At 41.1% G+C, this 26,951-nt stretch overlaps 1 protein-coding gene across 2 annotated transcripts; it reads left to right on the top strand.

Annotated features, from left to right (window-relative positions):
* The first annotated feature begins 80 nt into the window (after nt 1–80).
* Mxd1 (MAX dimerization protein 1) lies at nt 81–26,951 on the top strand. Of its 2 annotated transcripts, none has more exons than XM_004849918.4 (6): nt 81–406; nt 1,127–1,226; nt 6,519–6,548; nt 21,776–21,890; nt 23,788–23,947; nt 24,405–26,951. In XM_004849918.4, exons 1-6 carry the CDS (start codon nt 334–336, stop codon nt 24,590–24,592), a joined length of 666 nt encoding a protein of 221 aa, XP_004849975.3. In that variant the 5' UTR covers nt 81–333; the 3' UTR covers nt 24,593–26,951. The 2 variants fall into 2 exon arrangements, with proteins under 2 accessions (XP_004849975.3, XP_087072081.1); XM_087215955.1 differs by lacking the exon at nt 81–406 and adding an exon at nt 698–936 and having other exon boundaries at nt 24,405–24,779.

Genomic DNA, 26,951 nt, shown 5'->3' with positions numbered 1-26,951 from the left:
CAATCGCACAAGGCCAGGGGTGGGGCATTCTTTCGGGTGCCCAATGAGGAACGCAGCCGAAGCGGGCCTGTCAAGAGAAGGGTCTGGGGGCGGGGGGATGGTGAGTCGGGGATAAACACTCCGCGGCGGCGGCGGCTGCTCTGCCCGGGTTCTGTCACGGTGTCGGCGGTGCCAGGCTCACTGACCCCCCCTCCCCCTCCCGGCGAGCGTGGTTGCCGGAGAGGCTCCTTCAGCCCAGCTCAGCGGGGTCCACCCGGAGGTGCGGGTGTCCGGCGGCGGCGGCGAGTCCGTGAGCAGTGGGGGTTGGTCCCGTGGCTCCGGCCCCCGTGCAGAATGGCGACGGCGGTTCGGATGAACATACAGATGCTGCTGGAGGCGGCCGACTATCTGGAGCGGCGGGAGAGAGGTGCACGGGCATGGAGAGGGTCTGGCCCGGGCTCGGGGCCCTGGGGGTCCGGGCTGGGGATCGGGGCCCCCGGCTCTCCGAGGGTGGTTGGAGACGCCGAGAGCGCGACCGCGAGCGCTCCCAACCCCTCCGCTGTCCCCACGCGCGCTCTAAAGGGGAGGCCGCCGCTGCCCACAGCAGCGAGCGGGGTGAGCAGGGGTCTGCTACCCGGGTCCTGAGCCTCCTCCCTAAACCCTCCGAGTGGGTGCCGGGCCCTCGCAGTCAGTCCCCTCCGGCTTTCCTCACCTGCGCCGGTGTCCGCCAGCTCCCCCGCGGCAGGCGCCCCGTCCCCCGGGCCGAAGAACAGTGCCTCCCCTGGCCCGGCCCGCGGTTCTGCCCCGCACCTTCTCCTGAGTCTGGCCCCGCTTAACCCGCACCAACCTGCTGGACATTACCAATGGGAAACCCGGGCTTGGCGAGCTTAGCCACTTGCTGTGTCTTTCTCAACAATGAGCAGCTGGAATCTTCTTCACACCTGCCCGGAGCTGGGGGTATTCACACAATTTTTAAAAAATATATACTGTTCTCAGAATTCCACCTTGCTCTGTTTAGTTATTCTCACGGTGTTCTTTCAAAGATAAATAAATAAATAAATAAATAAAGGAAATAATGTGCTGTGAAAGGGGAGAGAGTATTAAATGTTCTGGGCTCATTCATTAACTGGATGCTCCGGTTTTCTAGAAGCTGAGCATGGTTATGCCTCCATGTTACCATACAATAACAAGGACAGAGATGCCTTAAAACAGAGGAACAAATCCAAGAAGAATAACAGCAGTAGCAGGTAATTTGGTAAATATTTCTTTTTCTTGTTTAGTTTATACTGTAGGTGACACAAACGGCAGAATGTAAGTTGCCTGTTGTGATTATCTCCCCATAAATACGTCAAGTGGCGATCATGATTCAGTAATGCACACGTGGTCTTAAGCTGTTGAAGGAAGCAGCCTTTTGTATAAGTTGAGAGGACTGAAAAGAAAAATAGAAATGTTTTACATTTCTTTATGAACTTTTAAAAAAATTTAACTTTGCATTTCTTCATTGGTGAGTGAAAATCTGTGGAAGCTTCAAGTGAGTAACTACAGTGACAGTATTTTGCCTTTAAAAGTTGAAGATTCAGGGCAGTTTTCATAGTTCAAAATGCTGGACATTATTCGCTTTATTTTTTATTTTTATTTTTTTGGTACTGGGGATCAAATTCAGGATCTTACACTTGCGAGGCAGGTGTGGTGCCACTGAGCTAAATCCCCAGCCCATCATTTTATGTTTTATAGTGAAAATTTTATAAACACGAAAGTATCTGACTTGGCATAGGTGGTAGGATTATATATTTGACATTTAAATTGAATAATTTTTCACATCTGTTTACAATGGCAAAAGGAATAAGGTTAAAACCTATCTAGTGATGGAGGATTATATAATATTAAAATATTAATATACTGTGATGTTTTCATCTTAACCTCATAGATTGCCTTAAGTTCTTAAAAGCTATGAATCTTACTGGAAAGTATTTGGTTAATGGTCAGTGAGATCACATAGTAAAATCCTAAGCACAGTTTCTGGTACATATAAATATTTCTGTCAATGTTATTGCTCCCTTCCCCCCGCCCTTTACCCTTAAAATATTAGTTAGCTAGGAAATATGTTTTTTGTTTTTTGTTTTTGGTACCGGGGATCAAACTTGGGACCTTGCGCTTTCGAGGCAGGGAAATATGTTTTATTAGGTCCATTCAATTATACTTTTCCTGTCAATAAATCAAAATCATTCACATTTTCATCACTGATTTAGAATTCTCATTGCTTCCTCACTCTCATGTGTAACTCCCTGAGGTAACTGTGTGGATAGCTTCTGAGGCTTAATACAGACCCCTCAACAATAGGCTGTTCCCACTTAAGCCTAAACCTCATTTGTTCTTGTGTCTTCTGTCCTTGGTTCACCCCATGGTCCTTAATGTTGGTGGAATCACAGGATGTGAGCAGCACACTTGTGACACGCTCTTGACTAAGAAGGCACATGGAGGATGAACCTGGTAATTACCTGGTGGATTTTCCTTATCCTCTCATCTTAGCATAACCTGAAGGTGGTAGCCAGTAGTTCTTTGAAGGAGGATGTTGATATTAACTTGTATTATGAAAAGGCATCACAAAAAGTACACTTGTGGTGCATTTTGTTACAGTATTGATTTTTTAAAAATTTGTTTGGAAGGACTTTGAGGCCTCTCAGTTTATTGTTTTGGAAAAACGTAAGTCCACAAATGTATTGGCCACTTGTGATTTGAAGTTGTCAGATACCTTGAGGCTAAAATACCTTAATAATTTATTTTTTCCTGAGATTCACATGAGGCTTATGGAGAGATATTCAGTAGTGGGGGGTGGAAAAGGAGATGTTGTTGAAGAAAAGTGGCTTGGTCCTGAAAAGGGGATGAAGAAAGAAAAATAATGAAGTTGAGAATTTCAAATCAAGAAATGAATTCTTTATATGCTCCTTAATAACCAGCATTATTCTTGAAAAGTGGCCACAATTCCTGATTTTTAGAAAAACTATCCTTCAGTTAATGGGTTTAGTTTGCCTTCCATGTTTATAGACAGAGGCTATCTAATAATAAATACTAATGATGAATTAGTGAGATACATTGAGTCATGTAAGGATCTCAGAGAAACCATGATTAAAATTTAGAGATCGTATCAAGCATGAAGCAAGAGCAGGTAGGTCTTTTTGGTTTTTTGTTTTTCCAGTGTTGTTGTTGTTGTTGTTTTGAGACAGGGTCTTGCTATGTAGTTTAAGCTGGTCTTGAACTCACTGTATCCCAGACTGGCCTGGAACTCATGGCAATCCTCCTGCCTCATCCTCCTGCCTCATCCTCCTGAATACTGGGATTACAGGCATGGGCCACCACACACAGCAAGACTGTGCAGTTTTAAGTGTGATCACTTCCTTCATGACCCTGTTTGGAACGTCCCTTACCTGAGGAGCAAGCAGACTCAACAAGAAAACAACTTGACCCCTGGGTTTGAGTAAGCCTTATAGCTAAGGCCACATTTGCTGCTGGTTTATAGAACTCTTGGATAGCAGTTTATTCCTGTTCATGTGAGTTGAAATGCTGTGCTCTTTTCTTACACAGTCTGAGGGAGTACTTTTCTTTGGATAGTGAAAAAAAAAAAGAGAGATTTAACCATTATATTAAACCTCTTGGGAATGAGATGCAGTTTAACAGCTGCTTGTAAAAAAAAAAAAGTCAACAAGAACAAATGAAACTGTGAATATTAATTGTTTTGGAATCTTCCAAAGAACTACTGGAAACTTTCTTTCTTTCTTACTGATTTTCTAAATTATTTAGAATTGAAATCTAGAGCTTTGTTTTTTGTTTTTGTTTCTTTAAGAGATGAGGTCTTGCTGTGTGGCACAGGTTGGCCCCAAAGTCCTGGGCTCAAGTGATCCTCCAGCCTTAGCCTCCCAAGTAGCTGGGGCTCCAGGCACGCATCATCACATCCGGTGCTAGTGTTTTGTTACATTAATAAAGCAGGCTTTGGCACTCTTGTGAAAGAGGAAGTTCAGTTCTTGCCACCAAGTTCTTTTATAAGACTGAGTCTGTACAGCTGACCTCATAGGAGGAGTCTTTTTGAGCTAAGGACTTTTCCCATTTTAACTTAGATACACTGAGTTTGACTTAGTTACCTTTTTATCAGAATTATTTTTAAACAGTGAAATTTGCCCTTTATCAGTGATTCCAGAGTTATCAAATCTTCAATAATCACATGGAAAATAGCTTTTTTTTTTTTTGGTACCGGGGATCAAACTGGGGACCTTGTGCTTTTGAGGCAGGTGGCAGAACCACTGAGCTAAATCCCCAGCCCCAGGAAAATAGTTTTGACACAAGGTGTCTATATATTCTTATAATGCTTTAATCAAAAATATAGATGCTTACCCATAAACAGAGGTGACAGGAAATCTGTGATCTAATCATGTTTGAAAGGCCTGCTTCTTATTAATGACCAACTCTATTTCAGCAAACCAAACACACTTCAGTAACATTAGGTAGAAGTACCCCCTTAAAAAACACCATGTGTTTAATATTGGTAAGTAATCAAATAAAACTAGTTTCTGAAACTCCATTTAAGGTTTAGAAAGAGTGGGTTTCCTATGGAATTTGTTAAATGTGTTCTGAGGATTCAGAATTTTATTTAAATCTATCAGTCTGCTTATCTGTCTCTCTTCAAAGAATCTAGAAATTTTTGGTAAGAATACCCTGTGTGCTCCCATATTCACCTTTCCCTCCTCTGCCTACTGGGGATGGTCCTGGTCTAGAATTAAACAGGGAAATATTGACCAGATAATATGTATTTTCATCCATTTTAAAATGTCAGACTTTGAACTTATTATTCCCAGGTAAAAGTAAAATGCCACATGTTTTAAGCCAAAGGTTTGCACCACAGGCTAGATTCCTGTTAACTATGGTGTCCTTTTGGCCGCTAAAGGAAGTAAACCTGAAGAAAAATGTGACTAAAGAGGCTGAGAGATAACCAAGCAAATCTTTAGAAAATTTTTAGGTTAACCAATTTTGAGGTCCACATATCATTTATCTACAAAACTAATACTCTAAAACTGAAAATACTGTCATTTTCTCATTTGTTTTTCCTCATGAATTAAAAATTAATCTTCCAAGGGTCTAATAGAAGAGAAGTTTCAGTGCTGGGCTAGAAATTTCATATTGTAAGACAAACTTCTGCCCACACACAGCCACACACTCGCATCACCCCCCATCTGTGGTGTGAGTGCGCTGAACTTGGTGATGGTGCCCTGACATGAGTGGCTGAGCATGCTCAAGGCAGTGTTCCTCCATGACGGCTGTGAGACCTTTTGTCTCAGCCTAGTAAGGTACCGATTATGTCCCCACAGAATTCATGACCTGAGCCAGGGAGTCAACTCCTTAGCTGGTTACATGACAGAGAATTCCCATGAGAAAGGTCAAGATTCAGCCTTTTTATTGGACTGGAAGATTCCTTAAGTTCATAACTGGTTAGAGAGGAGGTATGTGAGTAAGGGGCTACATTGATTGACTTGTGACATTGGGAAAACTTGTCTATTAAGCCTTAGTCCAGACCTTATTTTCAAGGTCAGCTATAAACACAGTAGTAATGTAATTTCATATCTACCACACCCTTCATCCAAGCTCTCTAATCACTTCTACAGTTGCTACTTCACTGATCCACACTTGTTCAGTAGATTATTGGCAATCATGTTTATTCCCATTCTATAGAGGGTTCAACCAAGGACAGGATGGTAAAAAATTTTATTTCATCTGTGGTACCAGTCAGTGACATGATTTAGCCAGCCTACTGTTTTTTGTTTTTTTTTTTTCAGCCTACTGGTTTTTGTTTTTTGTTTGTTTGTTTGTTTTTGGTACTGGGGATTGAACCTGGGACCTTGCATTTGCAAGACAGGCAGGAACCACTGAGCTGAATCCCTGGCCCACAGCCTATTGTTTTTATGTTGAAAAACTCTTCCTAAAATTACTTGGTAGCTATTCAGCAGTAGCCTCTTTCAGGACTTGTGATAAGATAGTTAATTCAGGGAGTTGGAAGATTGAGAAAGGAGGTTATTTTACTATTTAAATTGGTATCCTGTAGTCAAACAACTTAACATAAAATTTTGGTGTCTGTTACCCTTAGAAAAAAACTGCAGGAGTGGGCTTGGAGTACCACCTTCACTGTTTTACCTTTAGTGTAAAGAAAGGTTTGTGGTATTACATAACCCAAATTCACATCGCATTGTGCAGCTGTTTTTCTCTTTGTATTAATAGACCCTTTTATTTTCTTTTTAAAAACAGGATTGCTTTTCTACTAGGGAATGCATGCCTCTTAGTATGTTGCTGCTCCTTGAACTCTATTTTAGATATTTACATTTATCTAGTTTTCCGTATAGACTAATTTCTTTAGTAGAGCCCAGTGAATTTTTACCCCCTTTCTCTGCCCGTTCTCCTGCCAACTTCAGAGGGAAAGAAATTAAAAAATTATATTGGTGTTGAAATAGTCCTCTAACACAAGAATAATCTTATTTTCTTACTGTTCTCTCTTTCAGATCAACTCACAATGAAATGGAGAAGAATAGGTGAGTTGGGAGTTTGGGAGGTTAAATATGGGGTGTTTTGACACATTTTCAAATCATTAAGTTTTTGGTTGCTTTATTCATTCTTCGCTCTTTATTCATTTTTGGCACCTGACTTAAGAATTTACCCAGGTCAGCATAGGTAAATGAAATCCCAGCTACTAGAGAGGCTGAAGCAGGATGTTCAAGGCCAGCCTGGGCAACTTAGTGAGACCCAGTCTCAAATAAATTTTTTTTCTTGTACCAGGGATCGAACTTGGGACTTTGAGCTTGTGAAGCAGGCGGCAGAACCACTGAGCTAAATCCCTGGTCCTCAAATAATATTTTTTAAAAGGGCTGGGGATAGAGCTTAGTGCTAGAGCTCTTGCCTAGCTTGTGTGAGGTCCTGGGTTCAATCCCCAGTACTGAAAAAAAAAAATTATTCAGGGTCTTCTTAAGCAGCATTGTCCACAAATCACTTATGTGGATGAGCTTACCAGTCCTGAAGACCAAACCCCCACCCCTCACCCCCAGCCCACTCATGAAGAATGCTTTTGTGTGACCATTTCACAGTCTAAAGCATGTTAGATCATAGGAAATGTCACCACAAATAGTGTTTTTAAAGAATTACATGTACTGAATGCATGCAGTGGTGCCTTAAATCATATATACACACACGTGTGTGCACACTCACATACCTACTTACAATTTACTTCTGAATGAGGACTCAAAATCCAGGCCAGTGTGTGTATGACAGAAACAGAAGACGGTGGCCTGCTAGAGGAGGCCTGCTGCCCTCTTGCCACAAGATTGAGTTGAATCTCTTTTACCTGACTGCCTTTTGCTGCTTATTTAAATCTTTATTTTCCAAATCAAGTGGCTCCTCCTTCAGTGATGTAGGCTAGTGTTTCCTAGTGGAACCGCTCACATTAGAATTGCTTACAAAATTTTTATTTCAATGTATGTTAGGGCTGGGGATTTAGCTTAGAGGTGCTGAGCCTGCCTTGCAACCACAAGGTCCTGAGTTATATCCCCAGTACCAAAAAAAAAAAAAAAAAGGAAAGATCAATGTGTTAAAAAATATTTTTATGTTAAATACATTATACACTACATTTGTATATTTTGGAGCTGTGAGAACAGATGTGTATTTCTGCTGATTCTATAAAATAACTTTATTATGGAAAATATTAAATATATAGAAGTACAATGAGTAATCAAATACTCTGATTCCATCATCCACTGTCAATAATTATCAATATTTATGCTAATCTTCTATAACCAAAACTACCCCTTCTCCATGTAATATTTTAAAGCAAATTTTCTCTCTCTAGCAAAGACTTAAAAAAAAAAACCCTTGCTTTTACTATGCTGAAAAACAATGATAATTCTTTGTGAAGCTTTAAAAAAATACACAGACCTCACCCTTAGCAATTCTGATTTAATTGGTTTGGGTTGAGACTCTGCACTCATATTTTTTGAAAGCTCCCCAGGTGATTCTCACATGCAGCCAGGGCTGAGAACCAGTGAACAGGCCTCATTCTGCTCTCTGAGCTCCCATCAGCTTGAAATGTGGGCTACCCATCCAAACTGAATGGCTTTCTTAGTGGCCCCCATGAAAAAGGAGATAATGTGCAATGATGGCTCTGTAAATATATGTTGTTTCCTGTAAACCGTCTTTGAAAAAGGAACCTGACTCTGAAAGTCAGGATCTGAATGATACTTATGTTTTGGCAGTGAAAGAACAGGTCAGGGCCTTAATAGGCAGATAGGACCTTGGCAAACATTTAGTTTTTCCACTATGGAATTTCATATGTGTGAGAGTGTATGTGTGATGATGAGTGTGCCTCACTGCACATGTGCTTCTCATACCTTCTTCCCTTTTCATTACTCTGTGACTGAGACTGACCATGTGTATTAGCTACTTTCCTGTCAATGGGACAAAATATCTGGCACCTGCAGTGTGAAGGAGGAGAGGTTTATTTTGGCTCACTCAGTGTGTTCAGTGTATCATTGACAGGTTCCATGGCAGGAATACATGGTGAAAGGCATGGTTAGAGAAAGCTGCTCACACCAGGGTGGCCAGAAAACAGAGAAAAAGGTGGAGCTAGGAATACACCCTTCCAAATCACACTCCCAATAACCCACCCCCTCCAACCATGAGACTTTTGGGGAGTCTAACCCATAACATTCTACCTCTGGCCCTCAAAAAGTTCATGTCTATGTCCTGTGAAATACATTTAGTTCATTTCTAAGAGTCACCAAAGTTAATAGTTTCACCATTGATGAAAAATCAAAATACAAAGTCTTCTCTGAGACTAAAGGCAAAGTTCACTATGTGCCCCTGCAAAAATCAGAAAGAAAGTTAAATACTTCATATAATGACACAGGGCAAACATTCCCATTTCAAAACAGAGAAATAGGGAAATAGAAAAGAATGGGACCAGGGCGAGGGATTTAGCTCAGTGGTTTCGCCACCTGCCTCGCAAGTGCAAAGTCCTGAGTTCAATCCCTGGTACCAAAAAAAAAAAAAAACAAAAGAAAAGAATGGGATCAAAACAAAACTGAAAACCAGCAGGGCCACATTAATTCCTGTAGTTCATGTCCAGCACCTGGGGCTAATTTTGACAAAATGTGAACTCCAAAAGGCTTGGGCAGCCCTGCCTTATGGCCTTTCTGGTTGCAGCCCACATAACCTCTCTCTAGGGCTGACTGTGCTCACGACCTGTGGCTTTCCTCAGCAGATGATTCATATTTCTGGTGTCTCCAACTTCCTGGGGTCTCTACTGCACCTTTGGCTTCACTTAATGCAGCTTAATACAGTATCCTGTCAGGAGCACATTGCCTGGCCTTACTTTTAAATCTAGGTGGAAGTGTGCATGACCCCTTACATTCTGTATTCCTAAAAAACTAGTACCATGTGAATGACAGCAAGGTCTGCCACCAGCTTGAGTGGTAGCCAGGCCTCCTTGGACCATGACTGCAGTGGCCTCTGAATGCTGGATGGCTGAGCATGGTGAAATGAATCCTGGGGAACCAGTTCCTTAGGCAGTCCTTCTCAAGCGGGGTGCCCTGGGAGTCTCCTCAAAGGAAAAGTATATATTTTTTTTGCACCTTTGAGCCTATAGTGGGTAAGATCTTTCTGATTCCAGAGATGCCGTCAAAGCATCTTTCCTACTGTTCTGATGCAAAGTATTGGAGGTCTTTTTAATGCTAATCTTTTCAGTGGTGACTCTCTCCTTCACCTGAACATTACAGGTGCTTCCTTTCTGGCCACAGCAAGATTTTCCACATCTTTGAGTTCAGTTTTTTGCTCCTGACTTTCATTATAAATCTGGCTAAAACCCAGTAGTACTCCTACCACAACCTGAACTTTGGGCTGCTCTGAAATTTCCTCTACCAGATTAATTAGTTCAACCACCTTTAAATTCAGAACACACAAAGTCTTTGGACATGGGTAAAACATAGACAGTTTGCCAAAATGAAACATATGCAGCCTCTAATTAAATTCCCAACTGAAGCTTTATGAGCTGGGACTTTATTGTCTACATTACTGTTGCATTCTTGTCTTCTGAGCTCTAGCCAGAATCATCTCTTAAGTTCAGTTTATAGCAGTCTAGGGATTCTGTAGCCTGCTTCTCCAAACTGGCAAACAAGTTCCAAGGGCTTCTAAACCACATGGTCAGAATACAATCACAGCAATAACACCACTCTCAGTACCAAAATCTGTATTAGGTACTTTCCCATTGCCAGGACAAAAATCTTGGCACCTACAACTTAAAGTAGAGATTTATTTGATTCACAATTTCACTGAGTTCAGTCCATGTTTGGCAGACTTCAGGGTAGAACAACATGGTGGAAGGGCCTGGTGGAGAAAAGCTGCTCATGTTATGGTGGCCAGAAACAGGAAGAGAAGGGAGGAGCCAGGGCAAGAATATGCCCTTCCAGTTCACCAGTGACCCAACCCCTCTGACCAGGCCCCACCTTTGAACGTGAGATTTTGGGGGGACACTTTAAATCTAAAACAACACCATGTTTTAATTCAGAGCTTCATTTGTGCTTTAGGAATTTACATATGATGAATTACAGACTCTGCTACTTCTTGTTCTCATCATTAGATCTCTTCCTTCCAGCCTTTGCAGTCAACTGGGTAAACTGGATCTATTTCTGCCAAGAAGCCTTCTAGTTTTTCTCCCCTCTAACCTCACACTTAGGTATTTGTTTGTATTATTATTAAAATTTCATTCAAGTAAAGGTTTTGTGCCTTTTATCTGTGTAAGAATGCCCCATGTCACTGTGTTATTTATTTTAGCAGCTCAGGGATGAGATGTCTCTTCTCCTCTCTTCCTTTCTTTCTCTCTCTCTCCCTCCTCCCTCCCTCCCCCTTCCTTCCTTCCTTCCTTCCTTTCTTTCTTTCTCTTTCTTTCTTTTCTCTTCTTTTCTTTCTTTCTTTTGAAACAAGGTCTTGCTTTGTAGTTCAGGCTGGCTTTGAACTCACTATTAGCCCAGGCTGTTGTTGAACTCAATCTTCCTGCCTCAGCCACCCAAGTGCTGGGATTACAGGCACGTGCCACCATGCCTTGCAGTGATGTTTATTTTTCTTCCTGCTGTGTCCCAAGAGCTTGTGGTCCATACTGGGTATCAAATGAGTTCATGTTACTGAAACCACACAGAAATATGTGGTTTGTCTAACGAGACAGTTTCAATTAATACACTAAGTGCAAAGATTGAAATATGTACAGGACTCTGTGGAGGCAAAAATTCTAGAAAACTGGATTTGAAATCTCCACTGGACTTCCTTATAATTAAAATTGCTTCCGTATGACCAGCTAACCTCTACTTATTGAAGGATTTATTTTCTACTTTCCTCATTTTCCTTTCTTTTTGAAATTTGGTCTGATAAAGTCTGTTTGTTTGTTTGTTTGTTTTTGGTACTGGGGATCGAACTTGGCTCCTTGCACTTGCAAGGCAGGTGGCGAACCACTGAGCTAAATCCCCAGCCCTGGTCTGATAAAGTCTTAATAATTCATTCTCTGGCTGGAACATGTGAGCAGAAGAGACAGAAGGAAGAACTCAATTTATATAGTTTAACCAAGCATTGTTCCTGCAGTCTAGGGGAGAAAGTTAGATTGTTAGGCTTTTCTCCCGTGTTAGTGCAGATGCTTAAGAATCTTTGAGGTCAGTTTAACTGCTACTTTTATAATCTCTCCAGCTTTGGTAGTTGAATCCTATAAAGAATATCACTGCTGAATGTTAATATACTTTAGCAATTTTTTAAACTTCAAAACACCATGTGAAAAGATTGCCAGAGCTCTCAAAAACAAACAAAACAAAACAAAAACACTTAGGATAAGAACTTCCAAAATAGGAATTTTTTTTTCTCTTTGATGTTGCAGTGGCAATTATACTCTGGTTAGTGTTTGTAGACAGAAACATTTTTTGTGGCGCTTTAGAGATCCTAAATAATTGTGTTAACTCTAGGTTATCAGAACTCCACTATGACAATGTTATACTCAATACTGACTCTTTTAAATAGCATGGCACTGGTGGGAAGATGAAAGAAAAGACATCTAGAATGGCGGTGGTGGTACTTTCCAGAGAATTGGCATTTGTTGAACACCTAAGATGCCATGCAGGAGGTGCTGGGAGTGCAGGGCCCCGGAATACCAGCCTCCTGCCACTGAAGAATATTCAGTATCACTCCGTAGGAAGCCTAGCTGTTGGCTCGTGGCCTGTATTTCTCTGCAATGTAACTAACTTTAAGAGTCTAGCTTCCTAAGGAAACACCCTTGATTTATCCTTTTTATTTTTTAAAAATTAAACCAATCTTGTGAGAATTTGAGAAATATAGAAAATAATACTAAAAATTAAGTCAACCATAATTCTGGAAGTCAGAGAAATACAGTTTGGTCTAGAAAACTAGAAAATTCAGAAAAACACAGAGGATATAAAAAATGACTGTAAGAGGCCCTACAAGGGTAAAAGCTGCTAACATTTGTTCATATCCGTCGATATCTTTGTGTATTTTTTTAACCAACAGATCACATATTAAATAATTTGTAGCTTGTTTCTTTTCAGTTTATGTTATGAACATTTTCAGATGTTATTAAATCTCCACTTCTAGCAATACAGTACTTTTAGTGAATGCCCAGTATTATGTCATAGGGCTATATCATTACTTGTATAACCAATTTCCTATTTTAGGTTCTTCCCAGTATTTGCTAATATAAAGTGTTTTCTTAAACTACCTTGTAGATAAATATCATATCATTATTTCTGTAGGATAAAAATTTATGGCGGTGGAATTAATGGTATATAGGTGTTTATGGGCTTTGGTGTTGATTGCTGGGTTGCCCACCAGGCGGAATACAGACAGTTTTTTCCTTATACCTTCACAAGTGAATGTTATATAATGTCTGACAAGTAAACAGTAAAAACACACATAGGCAACTTGTTTTAATTTCCATTTCTTATATTTATAGCATAGTTGAACAATTTTTGAGTATTTGCATGTTTATCTGTGTGTGTTGCCTGTTAAAAATAACCTTTGTGGGCCAGAGATTTGGCTCAGTGGCACTGCCCCTGCCTCACAAGTGCAAGTCCTGAGTTTGAGCCGCAGTACCCAAAAAATAAAAAATAAAAATAAACTTTGCCCAATTTCCTACTTAGTTTTTTCTTTACTTAAAAAAAACTGTAATATAAAGGATGTGTATGAAAAGTATTACCCCTCTTCCTATCACATACTTGTCCAGTTTATCATTTACCTTTAGGAAATCAGTCTTCTCTCACTGATTGAAGTTGCTGCCTCTGGTGTGTACTGAGCTCAGGTTTATGGCTAAGTTTGTTTCTAGGTTTGCCCTTTTAGTCCATTGACCTATCTCTTCATTCTGTGCCAATAAACAGTATTTTAATCATTGAGGTTTTATCATGCACTTCAGGATCTGGTACAACAAATCTCTACTTTTCCCTCCATTCTCCCTCCTTTTCTTAGCTATTCTCACAAGTTCATTTTGCTTTGACAAATTTTTAATTAACCTATCAGTTCCCTATCACCAATATTCTTTTGGGATTTTAAAAATTATAATTGGATAATTCCAGTATAAAGTAATCTTTCAAAGTTTATGCTTAGGTATTAGATCTTTCCATTCATGATATGGTACGTGTCTTAATTTATTCAGACCTCTTTTCTTTTTTCAAAAATTATTCATATTAGTCATGTTTATAGTACATACGACTACATTCATCATGGGAGTTGGTGCATGTATGGAACACATCTTTGTTCTTTTTGCCTCCCCTGCCCTCCCTTTCTCCCTCCATCTCTTGGTCCCTTCCCATTTGCAAAATGTCTGTCTCCCTGTTTTCAGACCTCTCTTCTGACTCTAAGCACAGTTTTATATTGTTTCCACATAAACCTTGCACATCTCTTGCAAAAGGTATTTCTCAGTTTATGTATTTTTAGATTGCTTTGGTTTCTGATTATAGTTAACTGATTTTTGCTAGAATATAGAGAATCTTTGAATTTTTTACTATGTGCCCATTTTTATGTTGTCCTTTTATTAATGATAATTCTGCTATTTCTTTCTCTTAGCTGGGAATCATTCCGGTTTAAATGCTTTTCAGTAAACTACAGCAAACTGAAACCGAGTGAATGCACGTACACTGCAGCCAGTAGGTCAGGAGTCAAGTGCTGGAATGGTCCCTTTCAAAAGAAGGCTCTGGCTTCTTCTTCAATAGTAGGCGCCTATCTTTCTGGAATGGCACATATGCAGGCCTTGCTGGAATTAGACAGCTGGTCTAGAGAGATTACCTCTGCCGGAATCTTCTGACCCTTTGACAAAAGGGGTGTGTGTGTGTGTGTGTGTGTGTGTGTGTGTGTGTGTGTTGTATGTTGTATGTTGTATGGGAAAGACTCAACAGCCTGATTTAAGCTGTTATTTCCATTTGGCCAAACAGGATTTTAGTGGCATGTGGTCTGACACGAGAAAATCAGGACTCTGCTGGCAGAATGTTCTATTGATTCCAGGTCACTCTACTTGGGTTGTTTTGTTGTTGTTGTTGTTATTTTGTTTTGTTTTCCAGTTTTGACTTTTCAAATAACCAAGTTCCTTATATCAGAAGGGCCCAGGCCTGACTTTTTCATGGGGCCTTAGTTGTGGTACACATTGTACCACCCTTACTTGTTTCTGGAGTCCCTTGACCACATTCAGATTTCACTCTAGATGTTGTAACAAATCCACATTTGTTGCTACATGGGGTAAGGGTATAGCCTGGCTATTACAGAGGAGAGATATAGGGGTCAGTTTGCAAATCCAGTCCCTACTGATGTTATAGAGGAGATTTATACCACTAGAATTTCTCTTTCCTGTACCATACTTCTTGGGTAGATATATCTTGCCTTTGGAGGCATATGGAGAAAAGATACATGCTCGTTATTTGATCAGTATCCATTCCCCTACCTGGAGGACATCGTACTCTCTCACTTTTGTCATAGGAATTAATAGTCAAAGAATGGGCTAGAACTAGCAAGTACTAGTTATATATAAAATTAGCTCTGGAGAGGAAATATTAATGAGGTATACTTGTGTATTATTTTAATAAAAAAGTGATTGTACATCTTTAAAATACACGCACCACAAATTGTTATTTATACATTGTTCATTGGGTATATTTTTTTTTTCTTTTTTTTTTGGTACCAGGGATCAAACTTGGGTCCTTGAGCTTTTGAGGCGGGCGGTGTAACCACTGAGCTAAAACCCCAGCCACTGGGTATATTATTACTACCCTTGTATTTTCTACAAAAATTTACCAGCACAGTTGTGATGAATCTTCAAAACCTTTCAGGGTTCAAGTTAAGTTAGTAATAATGATATATTTGGCAATTGTTTATCAAGGAATCTCCCCCCGCCCACAAGGGATCCTTTAGAAAAAAGAGAAATGTACTTTTCCCTATGAAGCAAACATAGTCTACACTTGAATTTTTTCTTTTTGTTTAACCCAGTAAGCCTTTGTTCTCAACCCTGATCATGTTGTCACCCCTAATCATTTTTAGGAAGTAATATTTTATTCCTTAATAAGACTTGTTTCTTCTTGATGTATACCCTCTTTTTCTTACTGTGTGGCTTATACATACCTATATCTAAAATTGTTTTCATTCAGGTCCAGTTATCCAATAGGATTTATAATGGTATGTAATTGGCCAAGTCTATGCCCACACTGAGGTAAGAGATAAAACAGTGAAACCTCAGAATTAAATAGATTACTCTTTTTTTTTTTTTTTGCTGATAACCCAATTTTAATGAAAACTAGTACTCAGTAAGGTCATATGTATATCGTGTTAAATAGGGTTTTACTCAAAGAGAAAGGGTATGAATTACTAAAGATACTAGATTCTACTCTTAAGTATCTACTGATACATTATTTGTAGGCACCAGTGGGTTAACAAGAAATGCAAGACTTGGTCTCTTCCATTATTTGACAATGAAAGAAACAGAAGAGTTACATAGGAGCTCCACAGTGTGTGAATGTGATATATTTGTAAAGAAGAGAAGGTTATGATAGGCTATGAAAGCTTGAAAGGAAATTTAAGCAAGATGTTTGTGGATAAGGGAAGGGAAGAAACATTTCGTGGAGGAAAAAATGAGCCTATTCCAAAACTTTAGGTGGGAGCTAATGTTTGTCATGGTTTGAAAGGAGCTCAGATAAATTATTTTGCAGTAGTTCATTTACATGTTTGATCACTCTGACTAAATTTTAAGTCTTGTTCAGCCTTACATATATCCCAGCACCTAGGAAAGTAGCAACACATTGTCATTCTTTGAGAAATGCTTATGAAGTAAATGAATGGAAGAACCAAGTGTATTCTTCAAGATATCCGCCTATGAACCTAGTTTCTTATCTATCTTCTTTACTGGCTGCCATCCTTATAATACTTTTTTCTTTTTCTATACACTTTACTGTGAAAGTTTGTGAGGAAGGGAGTAATTTCAATTACACCTTCAGTAAAAAAAGTAATTGCTGTTAAGGGTGCGTCCCCCAAACACGTAGACATGAGCACTCACACCTCACTTGACACCACTCCCAATATTGACTGTATCCAAGTCAGGAAGAACCTTTGAGGTAAAGACACTACATTCTCTACTGTCTGCAGTGAGAACCACCTGTCTATGTTACTCTTGTTGACTCTCTTCCCTGATTTATAAATCTACCAGTCTGAGAGAGCAACATGAATAGAATCGAGGAAGTATGAGACTAGATGCATAAGAAATATAAGAAGAGCTGCCTTCCATAGTAATTTTTTTTCATTTGGGCATTTAGTTTCCTGTCGTTATGGGCCAACAAGAGTTGAGGAAAATAACAGAACCATGTGGTATGTGAATATATTGTATATTTACATGTTTGATCTGTTTATTTGGAATTTATTTTGATGTTTACTTCTGTACTCCTTTGCCATTTTCTGAACAACAATTTTCCCCCATGAGGATTTACAGCGTTATATCAATTGTGTGTTAAATTCATATCTATATCTTAGGTCGGTTTCTGAGAATTTTTATTTTTTTCCTTTATGTTGTCTGTCTATTCCTGTATTAGGATCATATTGTTTTTAATTATTGAAGCTTTATAATACAATTTAATATCTGGTGTAGCACACTCCTCTTCATTATCCTTTTCCAAAAATGTTGGCAGTGTCTTAGACATTTATTCCTCTAGATGAAGTTTAGACTAACTTTCCAGCATTAAAAAGGGTACTGTTGGAATTTTGCCTTCTTAGAATTGTGTTAAATTTGTGAACAAACTTGAGGAACTTTGACATTTTTATTTTGAGGGTTCATATCCAGGAATGTGCTATTTTTCCATTTACTCAGATTTTCTTGTATCCTTCAGTGGCATTTTATAGTTTTCTTCCCACAGAGCCTTCCCAAACTGTTTTAAGTTTGCCACTAAACATGCTATACTTTCTTCTTGCCGTGTGAGATTTTCAGTTTTCTGGATGTGGTCCCCTCCTCCCATCAGCCCCTCTTTTCACTTCCCTGTGGCCACTACAGTGTGGGTACAGGAGGGGCCAGGCCCCTTAGAACTCTTGCTCCTGGAGATATGGAATGAAGGCCCATGCTTCCTTCTTGACCTTGGAATCCTTTCTACCTTGGCTTCCACATGGTGTGAGTACTACAAAGCAATCTACCCTTTGCATTCATTAGCTTTATAAACTCTTTGCTGATTTTTTACATGTAAAAAAAAAGAAAAAGAAATAGTACCTTTAGAGTAAACGATATCTATATTTCCATAGAAAAAGAATTCTAGTTTCCATCTAATATTTGAATGACAAAAGATGTCAGTTTTTGGTAAGGAACATTTCAGTGGACTGGATTTGAGCAGATAGTCTATTTGCCTATCGAGACACTTTTGTGTTTGCTGTTGATTATAAAGGGAATATTATAGTGTTGTAATTATCGGGTTTGTTCATAGTGATTATCCTTCTGTCGAGGAAGCTAGGATTGAACAAATAACTGCAACTATATAGGGGGCCTCAGAGGATTCTGTGCCTCATCTCTGTTCATACGCACAGTGGCCCTTTCGGGCAGTTGTCTTCCTCACTCAGGAAACTGATGTGACAAGAGTGAAGTAGTTTGCTCAAGGTCGCACAGGAGTAAGTGGCAAAGCCAGGATCCCAAACCTTTATTCTTCATCACTAGGCTAGTATTAGGTTATATACTGACCCATAGATTTAAAATATTAAAAATAATAAAATAAATAAGATGTGGGATCCTTTAAAATATTTACTGAAGAGAATCTATAGTTTGGATCTAAATGAATTACCACTAGTTATAGGCCACGCTTGACTCGGAGCATTACTGATTATAGTTCAGGTGAAAGATTAGTTTCCTTCCTCTACTACAGACCGAAGGTATATTAGCCCATACATAATAATTAGAGCAATCTTTCTGAAGAGCCACTGGGTGAAGTTTGTCAAAGTTCATAACCAGATCGGCCCTAAATAAGCAGTGTTGGGCACAGCATTTTCTGCTGGGCCGGAAGCTGGAAGGCAGCTCTTGCCACAGAAGGAAGACTGTCCCATGAAGGTGTAATGGGAGGAGATCCATGTGGAGGGGTCACAGCGAAGTATCGGGTGGCTTCCTGTTGAGGATATGTGACAAAAGTCCTGCTACTTCCCCAAGAGAAGTTAGGCCTGGGTCAAAACGAAACAGGGACAGAGAAGGGAGAGACTAGGCAGGTACATCTTCTGCTTGTTTTGAACCTAGGAGCTCTGTGGGTGTTCAGGGCTGACTGAAGTAGTCCAGATTCCGGAGAGAGAGGGAGACAAACAGAGAGAGAGACAAAGACAGAGAGAGAGAGACGGAGACGGGGTTGAGGATTCTCATGGAAGTTGTTATAGAGACAGCTGTTTGCTTTTTTATCTGGTGCAGGGGTTGAGTTTCACTACACTATGGTGGGCACTGAGCCTGTTTAATCTACTTCGTCCTCCCCCTGTGGTTGGCCCAGGCACCAGCCTGGGGTGTGTCTGTAGGTGGTGGCATGTGGGCAGGACAGCCATCAGACTGGAGCAGTAAGGCACTGGCGAAGCCTGAGGCAGACACTGACACAGACAGAAATTGACTTTGGGTCCCTGAAAATTGAGAAAAAGCTCTGGTCTTTTTTTTTTTTTTCTGGTCTTATTTTTGTAGAACTAGGCCAGGAAGCACTGAGTGAACAGGTATTATCCTCACCTTGAATTAGTCAAAAGGTTTAATCCTAGTTTCACACTGGAAGTACTATTTGGAAACTCACATTTGGGTAGTGAAAATAGTGCTTTCTGGGCTAGACTCTTAACTAGAAATGACAGTGCATCAAAAGATGACTTTTTAATATTTTTATCAGTAAACAAACTTCCTAAAAATGTACATACTCATATCTGTATATAAACCCACGTCATAAAAGAACTAATAAGGTACTATTCTGAGTCATATGCAAAGGAGGCTTAAAATGTCTAAACATAATTTTAATTTGAAAACGTTTCTCCTAATTTGAAAATCAGTCTGTAAGCCTTAGTTGTGGAGAATATATGTGAGAACAAGGCACTTATTTTACTGTCTAAGCAACTAGTTATACTTTCTCATTGTGTTCTATGATGTCATGATCAATTTTCATGGTTCCTTTTGTAGACAGTTATCCAAAAATGAACACTTTACACACAGCTTCTTCTTCTGTTTATCTTTTCCCTCATGAAGTAGTGGGAGGAGCAACCTGTTAATGTGAGTCTTTGCTTGTGGCTCTTTCACGTGGACAAGTTTTCAGAGCAAGTAGGAGTCTTAAAGAGTAGTAAAACGTTTGTGCCTTCATGTCTTTCTAGCTCAGAAATGAATGCTGTACTCCTCACACTTGTCAAGGCTTAAAGTCCTTTGGAGCAGCTTTAGAGGACAATTTTCTCATGATCTGGACCAGGCAGGTGCCTCAGAAGGATGAGTACCCAGCACTTACTAGATCTAACTTGAGGGAACATCCTGAGTCTCAGTGGACAGTGTGACCTGACTCCCTAGGCCAACATCGTACCTGTTCATCTGTCTGACACTCTTCTGATGAGATTTTCTTCTTTTGTTCTGCACTGCCAACTTTTGCTCATATAATAACATTCTTAGGAGAAAAAGAGGACAAACCAGAAGGCATTGCACTTTCCCCCAGTCAGCTGGAGGATAGCCCCTGAGGCCCCAGGAAGCTCTGCCCCAGGGAGTTGTGTGTGGAAATGGACATTTATCTAAAGCCCTAAGGCTGAGCATGGGTGCAGGAGCAAAGATGTAGAGAAGATGGACTCTGTCCTCTGGGAGCTTTGAGTCTAGTTGAACAGATGACACAGTCCATCAGCAAACATTTGTGAAGCCTGTGTGTGCTAGAGGCCCTGTGGCTCCCCAGCAGTGATGATGCTGCAGCCCCAACTTCCGAAGGAGTTTGCAGTGAGTGGTTCCGTAACAAATACCAGACAGGACAGGCAGTACAGTGAGCTTCCCACGGGACAGCGGAAGTGGAGAATTAGAAAGCAGAGAAATTACCGTGCTCTGGCCTGGTTTCAGAAGGCATCACGGAGACGAGGGGCTTAAGCAGAAACTGAATACTTGATGTTTCTCACATTCATGGACTCTGCTAGATCCTATAATAAAGCCCAAACCAAGGTTTCAATGAAATGTAAATTTCAAAACTGTAGGGATTCTTGTGTTTCTGTCATTCTTCGAGGAAAGATTCCCTTGAGAGGGTGGCTATGGCTCCCTCCGCATCCAGCCATTGTCCCTGTCCCACCCTATCCCATTGTCCTACTTGGCCACACTCCCACACTGGGAAGTGGCTGTCCCCAGCTGTTCAGCATGCTTCCTAGTATAGCACTGCAATGATGTACTGTTTGCTTATTTAAGAAATTTAACTTTTGAATAGCAGTAGATTTATAGGATTAAAAAAGCCAAAAGTTCTTCCTTATCTGATCATTCTCTTCCTTCTCTCCTCCCAACCAGTGTCATTAGTTTCTTATCAATCCAGTTTATTTATGTACATACACGAAAACATGTATATAGACTCTCATTTCACCTCCATTTTTACTCAAAGGTAATACTTTATAATCATGGTTGGATACCTTGCTTTTCTTCATTTAACAGTATTTCTCAGAGATCTTTCCCAACAGTTCATAGAGCATATTGCCACTCTTTTTTACAGTCACAAAATATTTCACTATCTGGAGGTAACATAATATATTTAACCAATTCCTTTATGGTGGTCATCTGGGTTGTTTCTATTTTTGCTATTACAGATAAAGGCACAATGGCTAACTGTACACATATGTCATTCACATTTATAAATACTGTACACCGCAATGATATAGTGATTTAGTGGTTTTGGATAGGATCTTTTACAAAGGGAAGTATGGGTTAAAAAGAGTCTCCCCTTGAATGTCATTATTTTCTGATTGGGATATTCTGTGGTTCACAGTGTAATCCAGAAACAGAAAAAACCCAATAAATGTACTAATAAAAAGCTCAGATATTATTCCCTAGCCCTAGCCCTAACCCTTGTGTTACAAATAGACCTGACTTAGAAACTCTGGATTTTATTTCTCATTGGTTTTCATCAGAGCTATCTGGCTTCAAACTATGTTGATGTGGCAAGAGGCCATTGATAGTATCTGCAGTTGCTTCGGCCTGGGCAACTTTATACACCTTCAGGGCTCCTTCTAGTCCTCTGTGAAATTCTCACGTGCTGCCGTGATCTTGTTTTGGTAGACGGGCTCATCTTCGCTTGTGCCTGGAGAAGTTGAAGGGGTTGGTACCACTTGGGCCTGAATCCAGTCGACACACTACGTTGAGTCTATTAACAAAAGCCAAATTGCACATAAAGGTGAGTGTGTGTGGGATGCCTCTTAGCCTTCTGTGTCTACAAGGGGCTTGTTTGCCAGAGGCGCAAGCAGAAGTGCATCTCTGGGTCAGTTCTCTCCTCTGCACTCTAACCCTTTCATGGGAGTCGCAGGCACCTCAAATGCAACATGTCCCAAACCCCGCTGAATGTTTCTCAGCCCCAGGCCCCTGAATGTAAATGGTCTATTTAGCTCTCCGTGTAGTTATACAAGCCAGACTCAGGAACCCTAGGTGTCTCTGGTTTCTTAGCTATATAGAGCTAAATATTTTACAACCTGTCTACTTCTCTCTTCACCACACCACTGTCAACTACAATAAACCCCTCAGAGACCTCCCTCTACCCCACTGTTCTCCCTCCACAGCCCTGTCCTCCCCTATTCCCCTATCCTAACTTTTATCTTGTTATCCTCCCTGCAGCCCCCATCCACCCCCTCCCTTTGTCCTCCCCACCCCCGTCCTCCCTCTCCCCCTATTCTCCCCACGCCATCTTTCCCACATCCTCTGTCCATCCCTTTGTCCTTCCTCTTCCCCTGTCCTCCTTCCATTCCCCTTCTCTATCCTCCTCCTGCCTCCATCCCTCAGACAGCGCAGAGATCTTTCCATGTATCCTACCTATCCTGCCAAAGCTTAAGTCAACACATTAGTGTGTTGAAAATTCTTTTGTGGCTCATATATGTCACCAAGCCTGCCTTGGGGTCTCCTGACCTGACCTGACCTTTCCCTCCTGTGGCAGCATCTATGCCATACACTGCCCTCCCACCAGCCCTCTCAGCTGCTTGTTCTTGTCCTGTTTTGTTACCGCTGCAACATTGTATGTGCTGTTCACTCTGCAGCCTGCTTTCCCCTCTCCTCGCTCTAGTTAGCTTCTGCTCACCCTTCAGATCTCAGCTGACTCGGGCAAGCCTTCATTGACCTTCCTGCCTCAATCTCCTTCCTGTGCCAGGTGGTCCTGGCACCCCACCTCCCTTGTCACTGTACACATTTAGCAGTGGGCTGTGTGACTTTGGGGCGTCTCCATCATCAAACTCCATAAAGGAGACTGCATCTTTATGCTCACCCTGTGTCCCTTGGACCCAAGAGCAAAGAGTAGTAAGTTGATGGCATTCAAACTCCTGAGAGCCACAGCCCAAATCACTATTGAGCATGGTTTTATAGCCATATCTTGGTTGGACAAATGCCACTTTAATTATGGCTAGTATCCTGCCATACACGACAATTCTGGGAGAAGAAAAACCTCTATTTAAAGCAAAACAGTTACAATTAAATACTTTTCTTAATTATCTGAAGAATCTAAGCAGCTAGGGGGCAGATTTGTAAAAATAAGTTGTCTATGGAAATGTTTTATAAGCTCTTCTGTTGGACAATTTGGAATCAAGACTTCAAAAGGGACTGTTATTGCCTGCTAACAAACACAAGTTAATTGAGAATTGGCATGACACCAAAAAAAGTACTTATGTAATTGGGGCATGTACTTGAATAAACATAATTTTAAATAGAAGTATGTTTCTGAAGCTCCCATCCTGTGCCATTTTCTAGTTCAGTGAGATGAGATTTTGAGGGGATCGGCTGAGACAAGGAGACCAGGTTGGGGGGGTCCCTGCCTACAGTCTTCTATTCCAAAATTGAGAGGTAAGGGATTCCAGAGCATCAGAGCTCACCCCAGCATCCCAGTGACAGACCAGCAACCACAGCTTGTCGACGCTGAGGACGTAGATGAAGCCCCAGTGCCTGGCCTGAGTCCTGTCTCGGAAGTTCATGAGCGACATACCAAATGGCTCTAGGGACAACTGGCACATTTCACTGCTGGAAGGGAAGACACAGGGTCATGGCAATGTAGAGATCTGCCTATGAGCTCCAACAACTGCCCCTTTGACTTGCAGAAACTTGAAGATTGTGACAGGAAAGCTGTTCACCAAATAGACCAGCTTCAGCGCGAGCAGCGACACCTGAAGAGGCAGCTAGAGAAGCTGGGCATTGAGAGGATACGAATGGACAGCATCGGCTCCACTGTCTCCTCAGAGCGCTCTGACTCTGATAGGGGTGAGCCACCCTCCTCCCTCCCCCTTTCCTTCATTTCTCCTTCCTTCCTCCTCCTCCCTCTTCCTTCTTTCCTCTTCCTTCCTCCTCTGTCTTCCTCCCTCCTCCTTCCCCACCTGCCAGGCCCTGAGAACAAAGTTGCTCACAGGAGGTAAAGCAGGGATAAAAGGAAATAAGATTGACTTAGGGCAGTAAAATAGTGTGGCTGCCAGTAATCAGTCCCCCTTTCCTGTGAGCAGTTAGGAAGCAGTGTCCAAAGAAGGGCTGGAGCTGGGGATTTAGCTCAGTGGTTTCACCACCTGCTGCACAAGCGCAAGGACCTGAGTTCAATCCCCGGTACCAAAAAAACCCCCAAAAAACAAACAAACAAAGAAGGGCTGATTGGATCTGGTCTGGTTCAGAGTCTGATTTCAGGCAGGATGCCTTTATCAGTGCCTCTCTTTTGCTGCTCCCTCCACAGAAGAAATCGATGTGGATGTGGAAAGCACAGACTATCTCACGGGGGATCTGGACTGGAGCAGCAGCAGCGTGAGTGATTCTGATGAGCGGGGCAGCATGCAAAGCCTTGGCAGTGACGAGGGCTACGCCAGCTCGGGCCTCAAGAGAATAAAGCTGCAGGACAGTCGCCAGACGTGCCTCGGGCTATAAGAGCGCTTGGCTGCATCACGATGGCTGGCTGTCCCTGTCAGATCGGATCTGATTAGGTAGCGTATGGGACCTGCCCACAACACCCTTGCGCGTCAACTTCAGTGTACCACCTTTACCAAATCAGCTTTGTAAACGTTTTCAAGGAAGTACGTAAGATTGTGGGTTTCTGATTGCATCCACTAGCTTCTCTCTCTGCATAAAAATTTGTCTCTGAGAGACCGTACATTCCAATCATTTCGAAGCACCCAAGAATTCTTAGACCGAATAAGCAATTGTCACATCTCAGCAACTTCCCCCTCTCCTTTACTGTCCTCATGTAGTTAAAGTTTTCTGGCTTGCTGTGTTACTTGCATAGGAGAAGTGTCCAAGTGTGTCTCGTGCTTAGGAAACTGAAGGAAACAAACTTTTCAAAGTTGAGATCCTGGTCTCAGACTCCAAAGTAAGCTTTGAAAGCAGAATTTAAGAGCACTTAACCACGGACCTCACCCAGTGAGGAAGTCAGGAATACCTCCAGCCAACACACCCTCCACACGCCCTGCAGTCCCGTGCCTGTGCCCAGCCCGCCCCGGCCCGTGCGGAGGGAGCAGTATTCTAACGTGGACACCTTGGCAGCGTGGCCCCTGGGTCTCACAGCTTAGGAAAGTTCCAACCTTGTCTGTTCTCGCAGACAAAATGGTACAATCTCTTTGTGTGCGCTGTTCTTGGGACCTTGCTGTGTGCTGCTGTCCCGAGGCCCATTCCCCGCTCCGAGTTTGTTAATGCTACTTGTCTCTGGAACATTTTTTTTTCCTACCTCAGAGATAAATGAGATCTCCATTTCCCACTTAACAAAAGTGATTATGCCTCTTTTTTTTTTTTTTCCAAATAAGCAACATTTTGTCCAATTCCAATCTATTTTCCTGTTTAACTTTCAGCAATAACTGAGCTGAGGCGCTAGCTGAGCTAGTGGCCATCGTCAGTGAAAGTCCACACTGCTACTCTGCTACTCCGTGTTGCAGGGGACAGGAGGGGATTGTGCGGTGTCACTAGAGTCTCTCTCCTGATGGATTCTTTTTGGATACACCTGGAAACTTCTTTATGGAGGCTTTTGGGTTGACAGTTTAAAAGGCTAATTTTTTTTTTCTTTTTGGTTATAATTTCTCCCTTAAGTGGTCTCCCACTTTGTAGCATTTTTATTTAAGCTAAAACAGAGCACATGTATATGTACATAAGACACATTAAATCTATAAATACTATTTATTCATTTTATATAAACTAATGTAATGGAAAATAAATTCTTACGACTTTGTGCTTTTATAGATGTTCTAGAAACTTTGTATGTAGGTATCTACAAAATTGGTTCATTCCCCCTTAATATTTTTGCATTCATATTTTTGAGGTCTTGATGTTTTCAGCCTCTCATGAATCTTTTTCATCGAGTTTGAACCATTTGTAAAAAAACCTGTGATGCTGAAACAGAGTGTGTGTCACAAAGTGATTGAACATTCCTAAAATCCACAGATGCACTGCGACCTAAGGGCTCAATGGCTGACTCAGCAGCGGGCGGCTGCCCTGCGCTGCCCTCCTGCCTGTAGTCACTTGGTCACTCGCACACCACAGCCTTGCAGCTCCTGCAGGCTCCACTTCACACACGTCAAGTTCAAATGCACTCTATGTGGGAGCTTGTTCTCTACATGAAGAGCAATCTAAACAAAGCAAGATCACTTTTGTGGGGTTTTTTTAAATGATTCTTTAATGTATTTTTTAAAAAATTTTAAATTGGAAGTTTTGGACTCCTAAAAAATTCCAAAGTCATCTGTAATTCTTCTGTTTTGGTTTTGTTCTGTTTTTCCTTCATTTTGGCTTTGCGGGGGAGTGGCACAAAGGATTTTATTTTTAATTGTTGGAATCTTTTCCAATTACCAGCTGAAGATTTGCACTGAAATACAACTTGTATGCCTTTTGCATTTTTAAAGCCTGCTTCCTGAATTTAAGCAGAATGATAGTGTTCAAAGAGCCAGCTCAGCCTGTAACATGTTTGAAGATGATATATCTGCACTTTGAGGTCCCTTTCAAATGCCATTTGCTAGACCTCTCAAGCATTTTGTTTAATTGCTCCATCCAAGCGCCTCACAAGTCCACTATGCTGGATGCCTTATGGCATTGAAAACTCAAAACTTTGGAAAAAGCTTGTGGGCTTGCATAGGGGGAGGGAAGGGAACACAATTGTGTACTTGTTTGTTTAATTTAGAAAAAAGGCATCTGAGAGATGCCATTATTTTGTCTGTTTCAGTTGTTGTGCCTTTGAGTTAAATTGCATTTTTGTCTTTTGGTTGAAATATAAAATGTACTGTCCCAATATAAAACCGTAATTATTTGA

This window comes from Heterocephalus glaber, unplaced genomic scaffold, assembly GCF_053883595.1.
Source record: "Heterocephalus glaber isolate CG9 unplaced genomic scaffold, H.glaber_assembly_v1.0 deba00001456, whole genome shotgun sequence".
NCBI classification, from domain to species: domain Eukaryota; kingdom Metazoa; phylum Chordata; class Mammalia; order Rodentia; family Bathyergidae; genus Heterocephalus; species Heterocephalus glaber.
Note: the sequence above shows the minus strand (reverse complement) of the source record. Positions and strands in the feature narration are given on the sequence as shown.

Bases quoted from the DNA above. Each gene is read 5' to 3' on its own strand.
- Mxd1 (XM_087215955.1), top strand. From the start codon at position 843: ATGGGAAACCCGGGCTTGGCGAGCTTAGCCACTTGCTGTGTCTTTCTC. The intron at 1,227-6,518 runs GTAATTTGGTAA...TCTCTCTTTCAG, and splicing joins AAGAATAACAGCAGTAGCAG to ATCAACTCACAATGAAATGG. The intron at 21,891-23,787 runs GTGAGTGTGTGT...TTTGACTTGCAG, and splicing joins AAGCCAAATTGCACATAAAG to AAACTTGAAGATTGTGACAG.